Below are 14774 nucleotides of genomic sequence, written 5' to 3'. Positions count from 1 at the left end.
TTCCTTTTTGTCAGTCCCTACTTAATCTCTGTAGACGTCAATCTCATCACCTGTAAATCTAAGAATTATGAAAATAAGTAAGATGCTGTATGTACAGGGCTTTTTTAAATCAGTAAATAATTATTGAGTGCCCATCATATATAAAACAGCGTGCTTTTTTAGAAAGTTGCTAACCGGGGCTGGCCCCGTGGCTGAGTGGTTAAGTTCGCGCGCTCCGCTGCAGGCGGCCTAGTGTTTCGTTGGTTCGAATCCTGGGTGCGGACATGGCACCGCTCATCAAACCACGCTGAGGCAGCGTCCCACATACCACAACTAGAAGGACCCATAACAAAGACTATACAACTATGTACTGGGGGGCTTTGGGGAGAAAAAGGAAAAAAATAAAATCTTAAAAAAAAAGGTGTCAACCTAGATATAATGAATTTAGCTATTAGTATCATACAGTTAGGCACTTGTATTTAACTTGGGTTCATTTTAGCTGCCTACCGATTTAGGTAAATTTTATGGCTCTATTTTAGGAAATCTGAAGTCAGGCCAGTCTAATAAAACATTGACCGAGACACTGATTTTCTATTTTCTGTTCTAGAAAGTGGTAGAAGAGGAAAAACAGGAACATGTGGAGAAGGTTAAAGAACTTTTGGGCTGGGTGTCTGCACTAGCAAGGAATACACAAAGCAAAGCTACCTCATCCCAGACCAAAGAATCAACAGACATTGAAAAAGCTATTTTAGAGCAGCAGGTGAGTAGAAGGTCCATCTGTCTCTTACTGGATGGAATAATATATGATATTGCCTTAGGTGGAATAATATAAGTCACATATGGGCCACCCGTGAATGATTGTCCCAGTAAATGTTAATTTCCAAGACTTAAAGAAACTTAAGAAGTCGTCTTATTTGTACTTCTGCCTTTTTGATCAGCTATGTATAGTTCACTGGTAATAATAATCTGACTTAAGCTAGGTTTTTCCCTAGGATTTAAAAAGAGTTATTTCAAATAATTTTTGATTTTTTAATTTCTTGAGATCTGAAGTTTTTCTCTTTATTTCTACTACATAGGTTCTGGCAGAGGAGCTGACAACCAAGAGGGAACAAGTCTCTGAGGCCATTAAAACTTCACAGATCTTCTTGGCCAAGCATGGTCATAAGTGAGTATTAAGTTAGAGATTATGGCCCATCTCGGGTAAGTGAGTATTAAGTTAGAGTACCTGGCTTAAACTTAGGGTCATGATGAAAATTCATGCTGGAGGATTCATGGCAGCAAGAGCCAGATTACAAAGAGCCTTGTGGTTCATGCTGAGGAACTTGCATTTTACCCTGTCAACTATGAGGAAGGATTTTAAACATGATTGGGTTTTGTTGATAAAGGTTTCTAGAACAGTGTTATAGAGAATGGATTGACATAGGGTGAAAGTAGAGGCTAAGAGACTAGTTGAGAGACTGGTTCTGATAATAGAGGGAAGAAATGAGAAAGGATGGGGAGGGGACAAAGATTCAAAAGATCTTAAGGGAAGGTTTGATGACTAATGAAAATTATCAGACATAACTCCCAGGTTTCTGGCCTAGGCCACTGAGTGTATGGTGATGCCACTAACCAAGACAGAGAATACAGGAGAAGGTGTGGATTGAGGGAGAAGAAGGTAGCTTTAGTTTTAGACATTATAAATGAGAAGAGCCCATAGGACATCAGAGCGGAAATACCTGCTATGTATTAGGAAGTACCTAATACGTTAATTTATGCCTTACATAGTTCCACTAAAGTTGTCCAATAGGTAGCTGTATATGTAAATTTAGAATTAATGAGTGGAAATTTGAGTCACTGGCATAGTAGAGACATAGGAATGAATTAGCTTAAAAGGGTCCAAGGGCTTCTCAGTGTTTCTTGGCCTGTAAAGGAAGCCTGAGAGATGTAAAAGGGAAATTATGAGTGATATCTCAGAACTCAAGGGAGAATAGAGTTCCAAAAAGAAGGGAGTAGTCAGAAGTCAAGAAAGATTAAGACTGAGAAGTGTCTGTTAAATTTGGCAAGTTGGAAGTTTTTGGTGAATCTGGTGAAAAGTTGGGGGATGATGTCAGATTTAGTATGATGGGGAGCCTGTGTGGTGAAAAAGGTAGCAATAGTGAAATTAGACTACTATTTCAAGAAGCTTAGCCATATGAAAGGGAAGAAATAATACAATAAATAATTAGAGTAGAATATATGATCAAGAAGAGTTTTTTCTTTTCTGAAAAGACCAGAGACTTAACTGTGCTTATGGATTGAGTCTCAAGGACCAAAAAGGAGAAAGGTTGAAGTAATAGGAGAGGGGTCCCAGAGGATAAAATTCATCAGCGGATAGGAAAGGACAGCCTTAAACAGGAATTAGGACAGCTTTTCCTCTGAGGTCTGAGGAAAAGGAGTTAGAAAAGGTATAGATAGAGGTAAATATGCCAGGGGTGAAGCCAGAAAGCAAATAAACAGTGCCCAGTGAGTGATCTGTATTTTCTCTTTGAAACAGAGAGGCTGTTTGCTGAAAGTTAGACTAGTGACGAGGGGAAATAAAGAAGGATTGACTGGGAGCCTCCAAGAGGATTTTCAGGAAGCACTGAAGTCCAGGAGAGATTGGAAACCAGTAGCATCTCTTCTACATGGTTTTGGAATCCCTCTCCCCTAAATGGATATACTTAGCCTGTATGTAGGAGCCGAGAAGTCCAATGGTTTGAGTGATCTGGGGCTGGAGTTTTTTCAGATTAGTGACAAGAGAGTGCAAGGAAAATAGTTAAGAAACTGATTGAGATGATGAACTGCGGAGTCTGGACTCTAAACTGAAGATAATAGAGATGACTGATAGATTAAGAGAAAATGGAGGAGTCAAGGAAGGCTTACGAAATCTCAGTAAGTTGATGGATAGTTATAATATGAATCACAGGGTTCATTCTCAAAAACGTAAAGTAGAATGAGAAAAGGAACTTGCAAAATTCACCAGATTCAAGATAATGATTACCTCTGGGGAGAAAGGGAAAGGAATGGGCTTGGTGACAAATACACACTGGACTTTAACTATATCTGTGATGTCTTATTTCTAAGAAAAAGCTATAAAGCAAATCTGGTAAAATGCTAAAATTTGGTAAAGCTGGATGGTTGAGTACTGGGTTAATGAAATTTTGTTATATTTTTCTCTTTTGTCTGTTTAAAATATTTCATTTTTAAAAGAGAAGAGGTATAGGAATAAAGAAATAAAACTGGAAAGGCAGGGTTATAATCAGATAGTAGGTTCTTCGAGTTTCAAATTTCAGAAGTGCAATAATTTTAGATGATGGCAAGGTCTAAGTTTGCCGTTGGTAGCTGGGGCTAAAGTGGAGTGGAGGCCATTTGGATTGAGAAGATTGTAGGACTACAAGCATGGGGTGTTAGACGACTGGTGGCATGAGCATTGACCTCACCAAGAACCATGACTTGATTTGAGATAGACAGGAAAACTATGAGTTAGATGCCAACGTATTCAGTGAGTGTGGAAGACTGACCAGACGATCCACGGTTAACAGTGACAAAGAATACTATCCAAGGTGGAGAAGTCAAGATTTTGAAGCAATAGAGGAGAGTTTGGAGAAAGATTTTTCTCTAAAAGAGCTTTAATGCTTCATCCTTCAGGCTCTCAGAAAAAGAGAAGGAACAGATAGCTGAGCAACTGAATGCCCTGAATAAGGCTTACCATGACCTTTGTGATGGTTCAGCAAACCAGCTTCAGCAACTTCAGAGCCAGTTGGCCCAGCAGACAGAACAGAAGGTACTTTTCGTTTTTCTCTCCAAATGTTGAGAAAGGTACCTTTTGAATGGTATGAAGGAGCTTTGCTGACTGAGAGTCATGATCACTAGCTTTCCGTGACCAATGTGACTTAATTTTTAACCTCACCGTAGCAGCCATTTGTCTTGTGTTTCTTTACTGGGGTTCCACGATGTGTTGGTCAGTCAAAAACACTAAAAGCCACTGAAAGTTAACCCTTCAGACTGGGTTCACCGTTTTGTTGTCTGCCATTTTGTGACAGATCACAGTCAAGGAGAACATAAATTCTATATTATATCTGATCACAGGGCAATAAGATTACTCTTCATGCATTGTCACTCAAAAGTTGATAGCTAAGAGTTCTGAGTTTTGGGAAGAAGAGGTCGTGAACCTCTTCACCCATACTTTTTCTTCATATCTACTAAGTAAATGAGAAATGTTCATTTCCAAAGCAAACTGGTGGATTAGCTGCGCTGACTGAGACGCTGGTTCCCCTTACACATAGTCATCCCATCATGTGACATCTTTACCAGTTCCCACTGATATTCATTTCCTGGACAAGATGAAAGTTGTTAAGTTCCTGCTGGTTCTCCTAAGTTCTTCCTGGATACTTGTGTGTATATGTAAACTTACCATATTATATACATGTGTCTCTGGGATATTTATGTGTGTTTGCCTGCTTATTTCCTATGTTGTGAAGCAGTGGCCAACTTATGTGGGGCAGGCCAAAATTTAAGTTTGTGTGGTAATCAAATTTGGTTTAGATGATACTCAAAATGATATTCAGACAAAATGTATTTTGACTCTGATCCTTGGATATGGAATTTGTGTAGCAGGAGCTATAGAGTTGTAAAGAGCACAAAACAGAACCAGCTATGATTTATTTGAGAGTAGATTTCCAAAAAGAATGTGCTGGTTTAGCATTCTCTGTGTAAGGTAGCCCACTTCTAATGGCTTGTTGCTTCACCATATAAGGGAATATGTGAAAAGTTTTAACAATTGCTTGCTGAGAACATCCAGTTCTCATTTTGAAATGTTAAAAAAAGGGGAGAAAAAAAGAGAGACAAGCTGCTGAGCACCACTACATTGAGCATGATGTGTCCCCTGTTACCGTTCGTGTGTTTCATGTGAAGTATTGTTCTGATTAACTGACATCCTTGCTTACAAGTTTCACTAACCCTTTGGAGTTTAAGCACAAATGCACAAAGGGAAAAGAGGACGACCTGTTTGGGGTTCTTTTTTGCAAAAAACAAACAGTCGCATGCTGGACGCTAACACCAAGCTTACACTGTGTGTGCGATACGGCTGAGCTGCTCCATAAGGCTCTATCTCTTATCTGCCCAAGGCGTACTCTGCAACTCTGGTAAGTAGAAGCCTTTTATGTTTTCTTTCCTCCTCTCCCTCTGTCTTTTTCTGCTTGTTTAGATCAGAATGCCCATGTTTGGTGGGACTGAAATGGATTTCTCTGGATTATTTCCCAGCTCAGTGCTTCCTGCCTATCGTCCACTTACAAGGGTGTTGGAAGGAACAGTGTGGAGTCTTTTCTCTTTGGCTAGACTCCAGGCCTTTTTTTCAATATCAGTGTTTCTGAGACTTCATGGATCTCATCAAAGAAATTAGAAGTTCTCAAAAGAGTCTTTTTCTTTGTCATAGTGTCTGCTTCTGAATAGTCTTTATGTGGATTTTGTAAAAGGACTTTTTTATGTATCTTAAAGAGTCATATGCCAGTGCAATTTTTGCTTCAATCTGTGTAGAATACATACCTTGTAGAGTCACATGACATACATTTACCTCATACGAGTTTAACTCTACATTCTGGGTCAGAAAACCAGGGGGAATGGAGAATAACACATAATATTTTGAGGAGTGTGGAGAATTCTGTCAGTCCACTATTTGAACAAATACAGTGAGGTGGAGATGTGAACCAACTCTGCTCCCTCATTTGCTATCTATTCTGCATCTCTTATAGTGTGCAACTAATCAAGCTTGAAATGCTCAGTGCATGTTTTTAAAATCTGAGGGGAAATAGGTTAATGATTTTAAGGATTTCCTACCATTTATCAGTTTATTCATTTATTCACCAAATGTTTATTTAATTGCTGGTACTGTTCCTACACAACGAATGGGCAAAGTACCTACTTTTATGGAGCTTACTTCTCTCTGAGACAGAAATGAAATACATTATTTACAAGGCAGGGAAGTGATTGGCAGTTGCTTCAACAAGATCCTCCATGGATAAGTTAAAGAGTTAACTGAGGATGAGAAAGTAGTACCAAAGAAAGGTAGATAAAACCATCTATAGAAGGTGAAGATAATGAACATGAACAAGAAGAGCTAGAAAGTTGGAGAGTAATAAAAGTGAGGAAGTGTTCTAAATGGTAGAACACTTGAATGATTTAATTTCTGAATACCATCATTCTGTGATAAAAGGCTTCAAAATTGGCATTCTTTAGGAGCTGTTTTTACGCCTTTTTGCAAGAGTAATTTTGACACCATATAAGGTTTGCCTTATTCACTGACCCTAGGACCTAACTCCTGTGTAAGATTCAACTCTACTGTACTTATCCTTCATGCTCTCCTGGATCTAACTGGGGAGGCAGTATACTAGCACGAGATTTAGAGTCAAGTCTTGGTTTGATTCTGGAACTCCACTAGTTTTGTGACCTCGGACAAGTTACCTAACCTTTCTGTGCCTCATTTTCTTATCTGCAAACTAAAGATTAAAATAATTCCTTTCATAAGATTGTTGTGAGGATTAAATATCAGTGCTCAATAAATATATTAAGTGCTCAATAAATCTGTTAAGTGCCCAACAAGTGGTAGCTGTAATCATGATGGCTGTACTACCCGTTCTAGCCTGGGTAGTACAGAATAAAAGTTAGCAGTGGCTCCAGAGGCAAGGGTCCCCAGTCTGCTCCTTCCTTGACTTGCTACTTCCAATTCCTAGAAGTAATTTAAATTTAGCTCAGAGTCATTGCTTTGGAGATGCTAGCACTGGCCACTGAGAGTATGACTGCCCCAATTGCTAACCAGCTGCTTGAGTAATATACACAGGGCCATTTACTGAGATGCACAACTGTTGTTTGACTGTCGGGCTGCTTAACTCTCTCTTCTGATCCTGTGGACTGGTCCTGCTGAATTCATCAGCAGGGAAGTGCTACTTCAAGAGTCTTCTGCATGGGTTGTGACACTGAGAAGTTGTTGTATGGGGTTGAATTCTCATTTTGAGGGAAGTGGTATGTGTCTGTAAGAACTTTGTGGTGATTTTGTCTTAGAAATAGCTGTCCTTTCATTTTCGCTGCTTGCTACTTCGTAGAGCTTGTCACTCAGATATGCTTAAGGCTACCATCCCTCAAGTAAGCTGTGAACTTCTGGCCATGTTAAACATTCTGCAGTTTAGAAAAATTCTTTAGCATTAACACTGCCAGGCTTCAGAATGTTCCCCATGCGGTGGGGCTCATCCCAGGCTGAGTTTTTCTTGTGATCAGCATTTGATATACATAGTTCTTTCAACAGTTGTGCTTCTCTGATTTAGTTTTCTTTTTCATTTTTTCTTTTAGGGTTGCAGAGCAGTTGCTGGGGTGATTGACCTAGGCACAGTGGAGATATTTCCCATCTTCAGAGCCATGCAAAAGGGCCTCATTGACCAAGACACAGGCCTTGTGCTCCTGGAATCCCAGGTTATCATGTCTGGCCTCATTGCCCCTGAGACCAGTGAAAAGCTCTCTTTGGAGGAGGGCCTAGCCAGAAACCTTATTAATCCCCAGATGTACCAGCAGCTCCGGGAGCTACAGGATGCCCTGTCTTTAATAAGCAAGCTTACTGAGAGCGAAGGCCCTCTTTCTGTGGTGGAAGCAATTGAAAAGAAAGTCATCAGTGAGAGAGTTGGACTGAGAATCTTAGAAGCTCACCTGGCAACTGGAGGTTTCAGTCTGCCTCCCAGTAAGAACTATGTTAACCTAGAAGAGGCTTTTCACCAGGGCCTCATTTCTGCATGGCTTTACTCAGAGTTAGAGTCTCACCTGAGATCGTCCAAGAATTTGATAGACCCCAATACAGCTGAGAAAATTGGTTTACTGGATCTGATGCAGAGATGTATTGTCCACGAGGAATCAGGGTTGAAATTGCTGCCTGTCAAGCAATTGGCAGGGGGAATGGTGAGCTTGAAATCAGGCCGGAAGGTTAGCATTTTCCGTGCAGTTCAGGAAGGACTAATAGATCGGCAGGTCACTGTCCGGCTGCTGGAAGCTCAGCTTTTTGCTGGTGGCATAGTAGATCCAAGAACAGGACACAGACTTACAGTCGAAGAAGCTGTAAGACATAATTTAATTGACCAAGATATGGCCTGTGCTATTCTCATAAGGCAGCTTCAGACAGGCGGTATCATAGACACTGTCACTGGGCGTAGGCTGACAATAGATGAATCAGTGAGCAATGATCTAGTAGCTGCTAAGATTGCCCTTGTGATTCTGGAGTCCCTTTGGTCAGTCATGGGGTTGCTGTGGCCTGAATCTGGAGAGATCCTCCCAATTACAGATGCCCTGGAACAAGGTATTGTGTCTACTGAACTAGCTCATAAAATCCTTAGTGGCCGACAGCATATTAAAGCCCTGTTTCTACCAGCAACCAGAGAGATTTGGACCTGGAAAAAAGCAATAGAAAATGGTATGTTGGACAAAGATCTTGCCAATAACTTAAAATCGATTTGCATACCTGATGTGATGCCCCACATACAATTAGCAGACTCTTCAGAACGAAGCAAATTGAACATTAGTCCTGGAGCAGCAGGTCTACTGTGCAGCAAAGGCCCAAGTGAGGGCAGAGCGAGCCACAGCGAGAAGCTGTTGTTTCAATTGATGACTCACAGCTACATTAATGTGCGGAATGGAGAGAGGCTGCTCCTGTTAGACAGTGAGCTCATAGAGACACTAAGAGCAAGAGGTGAATATCAAGCAGATCCTCCAGAAGTCTTTGGAATTGGGCATCAGAGTCTAGAAACTCCTGAGGAATTACAAGAATCAGTAAGTGTGAAAATCACAGAAACCTCCTCTGATGGGCTGACTGTGAGGCCACGTAAGTTCCACTTTTCTTCCCAGAGCAAAGCGTATCCTGATCAGGCAAATTGCACTGAATCAGAAAGCAAAAAGACCATTGTAGAAACAGAAGTTTCCTTGATAGAGAACCCCAAAAAGGACCTGTTTGTAGGGCAACAAAAAGTGGGAATTCCAAATGTTGATACTTTGAAGGTCATAAATAAAGTCAAATCAGAGTTAAAAAGGCAGTTGTTAGCTACCAAAAAAGAAGACCAAACAGAAATGTCTTCTAGAGAAAATGTCAGCAGAGGATCTCTCTTTACGGTACCTCCTGAGGAAACAGAAGATGTGACCTTGGTGGTGGACAAAAATCCTTTCTCTATTGAAACACCAAAGGAAGAATGGCAGACTATCAGAAAGGCTTCCTTAATGTGTCAGAAAGAAGAAGCAAACACACTTGAAACAAAATATATTCCAGGTGAAACTGGAAGACCTCTCCTGAAACCCCAAAGCGAAAAGTCACAATTTCAGGTAGAGAAAACTCTAGCTTTAGAATCAGAACTAAAGCCTGAAAATGATATGGATATTCATTCTCTGGACAAAAAGGAAGCTTTACATAAAACATCTAGGGATGACCATAAACAAAGTCCAAAAGGACAGAACATTGCAGGTGGTAGTATGATGATGTTAGAAAAGACAAACGAGGAGGATGATGGTTGTGAAACTTCCCTGTCAAGCAGTCATCCTTCAGAACTGCTTGAAGAAGCTACCTTAAATATATTATCTGCACAGTTGCTAGATGGCGGTATCTTTCATGAACAGACAGGTCAAAAGCTCTTACTAAATGAAGCAGTAGCCCGAGGCATTGTGCCCAGTCACACTGCTGTGAAACTTATGGGAAAGCTGAACATGTTTCGGGGCTTCTTTGACTCTCAGACATGTGAGTCTTTGACAACTGAAGAAGTCATTGATGAAGGTCTGATGGATGAGAAATTATTACATAATGTCCTTATGGCAGACAAAGCTATAAGTGGTGTTTTAGACCCCCGAACCCACACACTCTGCTCTGTGAAGGAAGCAGTTGCAGTTGGACTTCTTGACACACAGACAGCCACCAGAATTTTAGAGGGGCAGGTGGTGACTGGTGGAATTGTTGACCTGAAGCGAGGTAAAAAAGTTTCTGTAACTTTGGCCTCAAATCTTGGCTTGGTAGATAGTGCTGACCAGACAGAACTTATAAATCTGGAGAAAGCTTCCAAAGGCAGAGATGCTGAAAAAACAGTTATGGAGAGATTAATTAGCTTACAAATGGAAACAACTGGAATTATGGACCCTGATAGCAAAGCCCCTTTAACAATTGTGGAGTCTATTGACAGAGGACTTTTGGAGAGAGAAGAGGCTGTTCGGTTGTTGACTAAGCAGGTAGTGGATGGAGGTATCATTCACCATATATCTGGGATGAGACTTTCTGTTGATAATGCCTTTAAACATGGTATCATTGATGAAGATTTAGCCAAGCAACTCAAAAAAGTTGAGAGCTTAAGCCTCCATCAGTTTTTTCATCCTGAAACAAAGGAAACTATTTCCCTCCTTGAAGCCATAAATTTAGATCTTGTTACCCCAGACTTGAAAAGAGAAATCCAAGAAATTCAGGCCTTGACTGGAAGCTTTGTAGATCTCATTTCTAGCCAGAGATTGACCTTGGCAGAAGCTAAAAAAGAAGGACTGTTAACTAATAAAGCAATATTGTCTTCGGGAATGATGCATGGGATTGTGGATCCTGAGAATTACAGAATTGTTCCCTATTCAGAATTAATAAAGAAATGTAAGATTGATATTGATTCTGGACAGAGATATCTAGAAGTAATTCCCTTCTCAGACATTAAAGATGGAGTAAGTGACAAAGTACTTACATTGTCTCAAGCAACTCAGCTTGGGAAAGTAGAGTTTGCATATACACTGAAGGTTCTGGAAGCTCAGGCAAATACTGGGGGAATCATAGATCCTGCCACAGGAAAAAGACTGACATTGGCATCAGCTTTGGAACAGAAATTAGTGGATGAAAATATGGTCAGAATTATTGCATCTCGTCAGGTGTTAAATGGAGGAATTGTTGACATATTTAATGATCAGAGAGTGACTTTAAAGGAAGCAATTGAGCAAGGATTTATCAGCCCTGAACTAGCAACTATGATCCAAATAGATACTTTAGAGTCCAGTGATCATTGGGCTCAGACTGAAAAGCAAGATGGAATTGAAGCATGTGAATTAAAGAGGGAATTTCTCAGAAAGGAAATGTTAATTGCTTGTACTCAGACTGCTGGAATGAGTTGTGGTAAAGGTGAAAGTGAGAAATTGTTTAAAATTGAAAGTCAGTCTGCACAAGAAAAGGTTAAAATAAGGGTTTCTGATGGGGAGCAGGCAAAAATGAGCAGGGAAATTTCATTATCAGAATTGGAGTGCAAGGATCAAGATAAGAGGAGAGCTTCTCCAGATGCTGAAGAATCTGTCAGTTTCATAATTCCTAGTGATCGTAAGGGTAAATCATTGGGCCAAGTTTCAGTGACACACCCTCACTCAGAAGATAGTGATTTTAATCTCAAAGAGGTGGCTAGCAATAACATGGAAAAAAATACAAATGAAGAGCAGGAAAAAATAGTGGCACAAGTAGAAATTATTTCTCATGTGAAACAGTCTACATCAGGTCTGGATTCTAAAGAAATAAAGGAAAACCAAGAAGAAATTATTTCAGAAGTACAAGAATCAAATTGTGTAACTTCAGGCAAATTTCTGAGTGAGCAGTTTATGCAGAAACTAATGAATACCAGGGAGAAAAGTAAGAGAGAGAAGAGGGAGATGATTGTTGAAGAAAGTGTCAGAACATACAAACCAGCAGTTCATTCAGAAGAAAAGTTGAATCAGGAAACTGCCATTAGAGAGGACCATGATTCCAATATAAAGAGTCAACCCACAGAAGTAACTGTAAGTGAAAAAGGGAAAGAAGCTGATAGAGAACTGGGATTTTCTCTTATTTGTAAAGCTGAAGACTCTTCTTCCCAAATGATACCCCAAGGAATTTCTGTAAGAAATCAAGATGCTTTAACATTCTTCAGTTCTAATCAAGTCAGTGAAGAAGTCAAAAATTTGAGCCTCAGCTTGACTTTAAAAGCAGAAGAAAATTTATCTCAAGACATTACTGGTGGGACCCAGAGTGAGCCATTCTCTTCTATGACCCCACGACCTGAAGGATTGCACTACCAGGAATCAGTTGGAAAAGCCCAAGTTACAGACACATCTCAAATTTCCAAAACAGACAAATCTTTCCAAGGAACCACTAGGCAGGAGACCAACTATTATCAAGATTCCTGTGTTACCTTTAAGACTGAGGAAACCAAAGATCTGAGTTGCTCATCTGATGAATACAAAGAAAAGAGGTACCAAGAAGTACCTTTTAATTCAAGAAGATTCTTTAAATTGGAAGAAACTACAGTTTCTGGAGTAGACCCCAAAGAAGTGCATTTTGTGGAATTCTCAGACAGAAAGGACCTTCATCATCAGGACAGCAAAAATGATAGTGAACTTTGTGGAATTCTCGAATCTAAAATAGTAACAACTCAGGAAATAACTGGAGAGAAATTTCCAGAAATGTCAAACCCTATCATTACAGGTGCAGAAGCAGGGTCCTTTAAAGGCATAGTGACTCAGGGAGTTCCCAGAGTCTTGGTGTCTCTTCTTCCAGAGAAAGTGTTCAAAGATGGGTCTCAAAAAGAGAATACAGGGCAACAGGATGCCACCATCATTCCCGCTCTTCCACAGACCAGTGAAGAAAAGACAGTGCCTCTCATACACCCTACAGTGAAGATGGATGAGAAGACGCCACAGGAAGAGCTCAGAGAAACCCCTGGTAGTGAACAGACTCCCTTTGTGACTGCACCCAGGGAAAAGGGAAGTGAAGGTGTAAACCTGGAGCCCTGCAGAGCAACTAAAGTAAGTTTCCCAGTGGCATGTAAGTGTGTAGTTTTAGATATAGCTAGTTCAATGCTAAAACTCTTGACTGGATACTGAGTTTAGTTATGTATTATTGGATGCATACATATATTTCAGGGCATGAGATGGTTCTTTAGGTATAACTTAGTTTATCATCATCTGTTTGTAACATAGTTGTTGGGAAATTAGGCAATGACTGAACGTCTTTCTGATATTTGCAGGGGTTTCAAGTTAGAAAGTAAAACACTGGAGCTAATTTGAAATACTGGGGTGATGCTATGTGAAGTCAGAGTAGCTTTTGGAAGTTTTATTGAAATTATGCTTATAGATTGATAATTGTGAGCTTCTTCTCCTTGAGGAAGTTAATAAAATCATTCTTTTGTCTATTGATTTGATACAACATAGACAAAATAACATGTTTTATTTCATCCCACCCTATGTGTAGTAAAAATTTCTACTTGTCTATCAGTAAGACCCAGCCTGCTTTACAAAGCAGACTTAAAGGAGAATGTGAGATCTGAGTGAGTTTTCTTTTCGGCTCCACAGAATGTATTTAACCGACGACTCTGTCTAGAACATGATGAGAAACTGGTATCCTATCTGTCTCTATTACGAGACATTGAAATGAGGACCAAACAGATTCAGCCTCTGGAGCTAGACTTGGCAGAGCTACGGGATCTGCTATGTCAGGCTAAGGTAGGTTTCAAGAGACTTCCTCCAGGCCTACCAGCTTGGAGGAAATAGAGACTATTCAGGAAGAAAAACGTGTTCAAAAACACCACCATTTAAAGGACAAAAAATAGACTGAAAAAGTGCAACTGGAGATCTCTGAAGAAGACAGGAAATACTGGTCTCGCAGAAACCAAAGCAGAAGAGACTCAAGAGAAGAGTAGTCAGCAACATTAAATACTGGAGAGGGACTGAGTACAATGAGGACTAAAAGGGTGATTTAGCACCTGATAGTCATTGATGACCTTGATAAGGAATAGTTTTAGTGGAGTGTTGGGATGTAAACTAGGTTGCAGTAAGAATAAACAGAAGCTTGGAAGGTGGGGACAATTAATATAGATCATTCTTTCCAGAAGCTTGGTAATGCAGTCAAGGAAAGAGGTAGGACACCAGCTAAAGGAGATGAACTGAAATTACTGAAACAGGTTTACCAGTTCTCTCAATGGCCAGAGTATGGCCTTGGGTAGGGTGGCTGAAGGGGCAGTGAAGATGATGCCCAGAAGAACTACCAAGCTTTTCCACGGCTTGTTTCTGGCTTCTATGCTGAGAAACAGAATATTGTAGAATAGATGAATGGGAAGGCTGGCTTAGGGTGTTTTTAGTTCCTTGGTCCTGCCCCCTTGGAATTTGGAGTGAAAGAGTCATCCTTTCAATTGGCTTAGTCTGTATAACCTTATATAAGGCATAATGACACTCTTGGAAAGGGAGCAAGTTGTCGTGGAAGGAGCACTGTACCAAGTCAACCTGAGTCCAAGTCCTGGCTCTATTGCTTACCAGCTGGGTGACCTCGAACAAAAAAACTTGACATTTTTAAGTTCTGAGGCATCTCTTTTATAAATCCAGAATAATAATATCTACTCTGCTTACCTCAAGAATTAGTACTTGTGAGAACCAAATAAACTAATTGAATGTGTATGAAACCATTTTATAGGCCCTAAAGCCTGTATAGGCCTAAGGTGAGAGAAAAATGTGTTCACAGCTGATTCCTAGACAGCAAGATTCTAGTCTTGATTTTGGAGGTAACTCCACTTTATCCCCTCAGATTTTAGACAAGGAGCTAAAAGATCTGTCCACCTTGGTAAGTCAGGAATTGGAGTGTGTGAATCAGATTATTGTCAGCCAGCCTCAAGAAGTCCCTGCTCAACTGTTGAAGGCACTAGAGAAAGATGCCAAGAATCTTCAAAAGTCCTTCAACTCAGTGACTGACACCTGGAGTTCCAGACTCCTCCACCTCCAGAGTGCTGTGGAAGTAAAAAAGGTAGCTT

General features: G+C 40.3%; 1 protein-coding gene across 20 annotated transcripts in view; it reads left to right on the top strand.

Moving 5' to 3' along the window:
* Positions 1-14774, top strand: part of MACF1 (microtubule actin crosslinking factor 1) — a 324410-nt gene that overhangs the window by 193244 nt on the left and 116392 nt on the right. For 18 of the 20 annotated variants that reach the window (XM_046661299.1, XM_046661298.1, XM_046661297.1 and 15 more), the window contains 6 exons: positions 587-739; positions 1056-1144; positions 3628-3763; positions 7321-12780; positions 13327-13476; positions 14552-14767. In XM_046661299.1, the coding sequence (XP_046517255.1) occupies positions 587-739; positions 1056-1144; positions 3628-3763; positions 7321-12780; positions 13327-13476; positions 14552-14767 (6204 nt within the window). The remainder of the gene's footprint in view (positions 1-586; positions 740-1055; positions 1145-3627; positions 3764-7320; positions 12781-13326; positions 13477-14551; positions 14768-14774) is intronic. The other 2 variants (XM_046661294.1, XM_046661293.1) reach the window with 1 other exon arrangement.

This window comes from Equus quagga, chromosome 5 (assembly GCF_021613505.1).
Source record: "Equus quagga isolate Etosha38 chromosome 5, UCLA_HA_Equagga_1.0, whole genome shotgun sequence".
NCBI lineage: Eukaryota > Metazoa > Chordata > Mammalia > Perissodactyla > Equidae > Equus > Equus quagga.
Note: the sequence above shows the minus strand (reverse complement) of the source record. Positions and strands in the feature narration are given on the sequence as shown.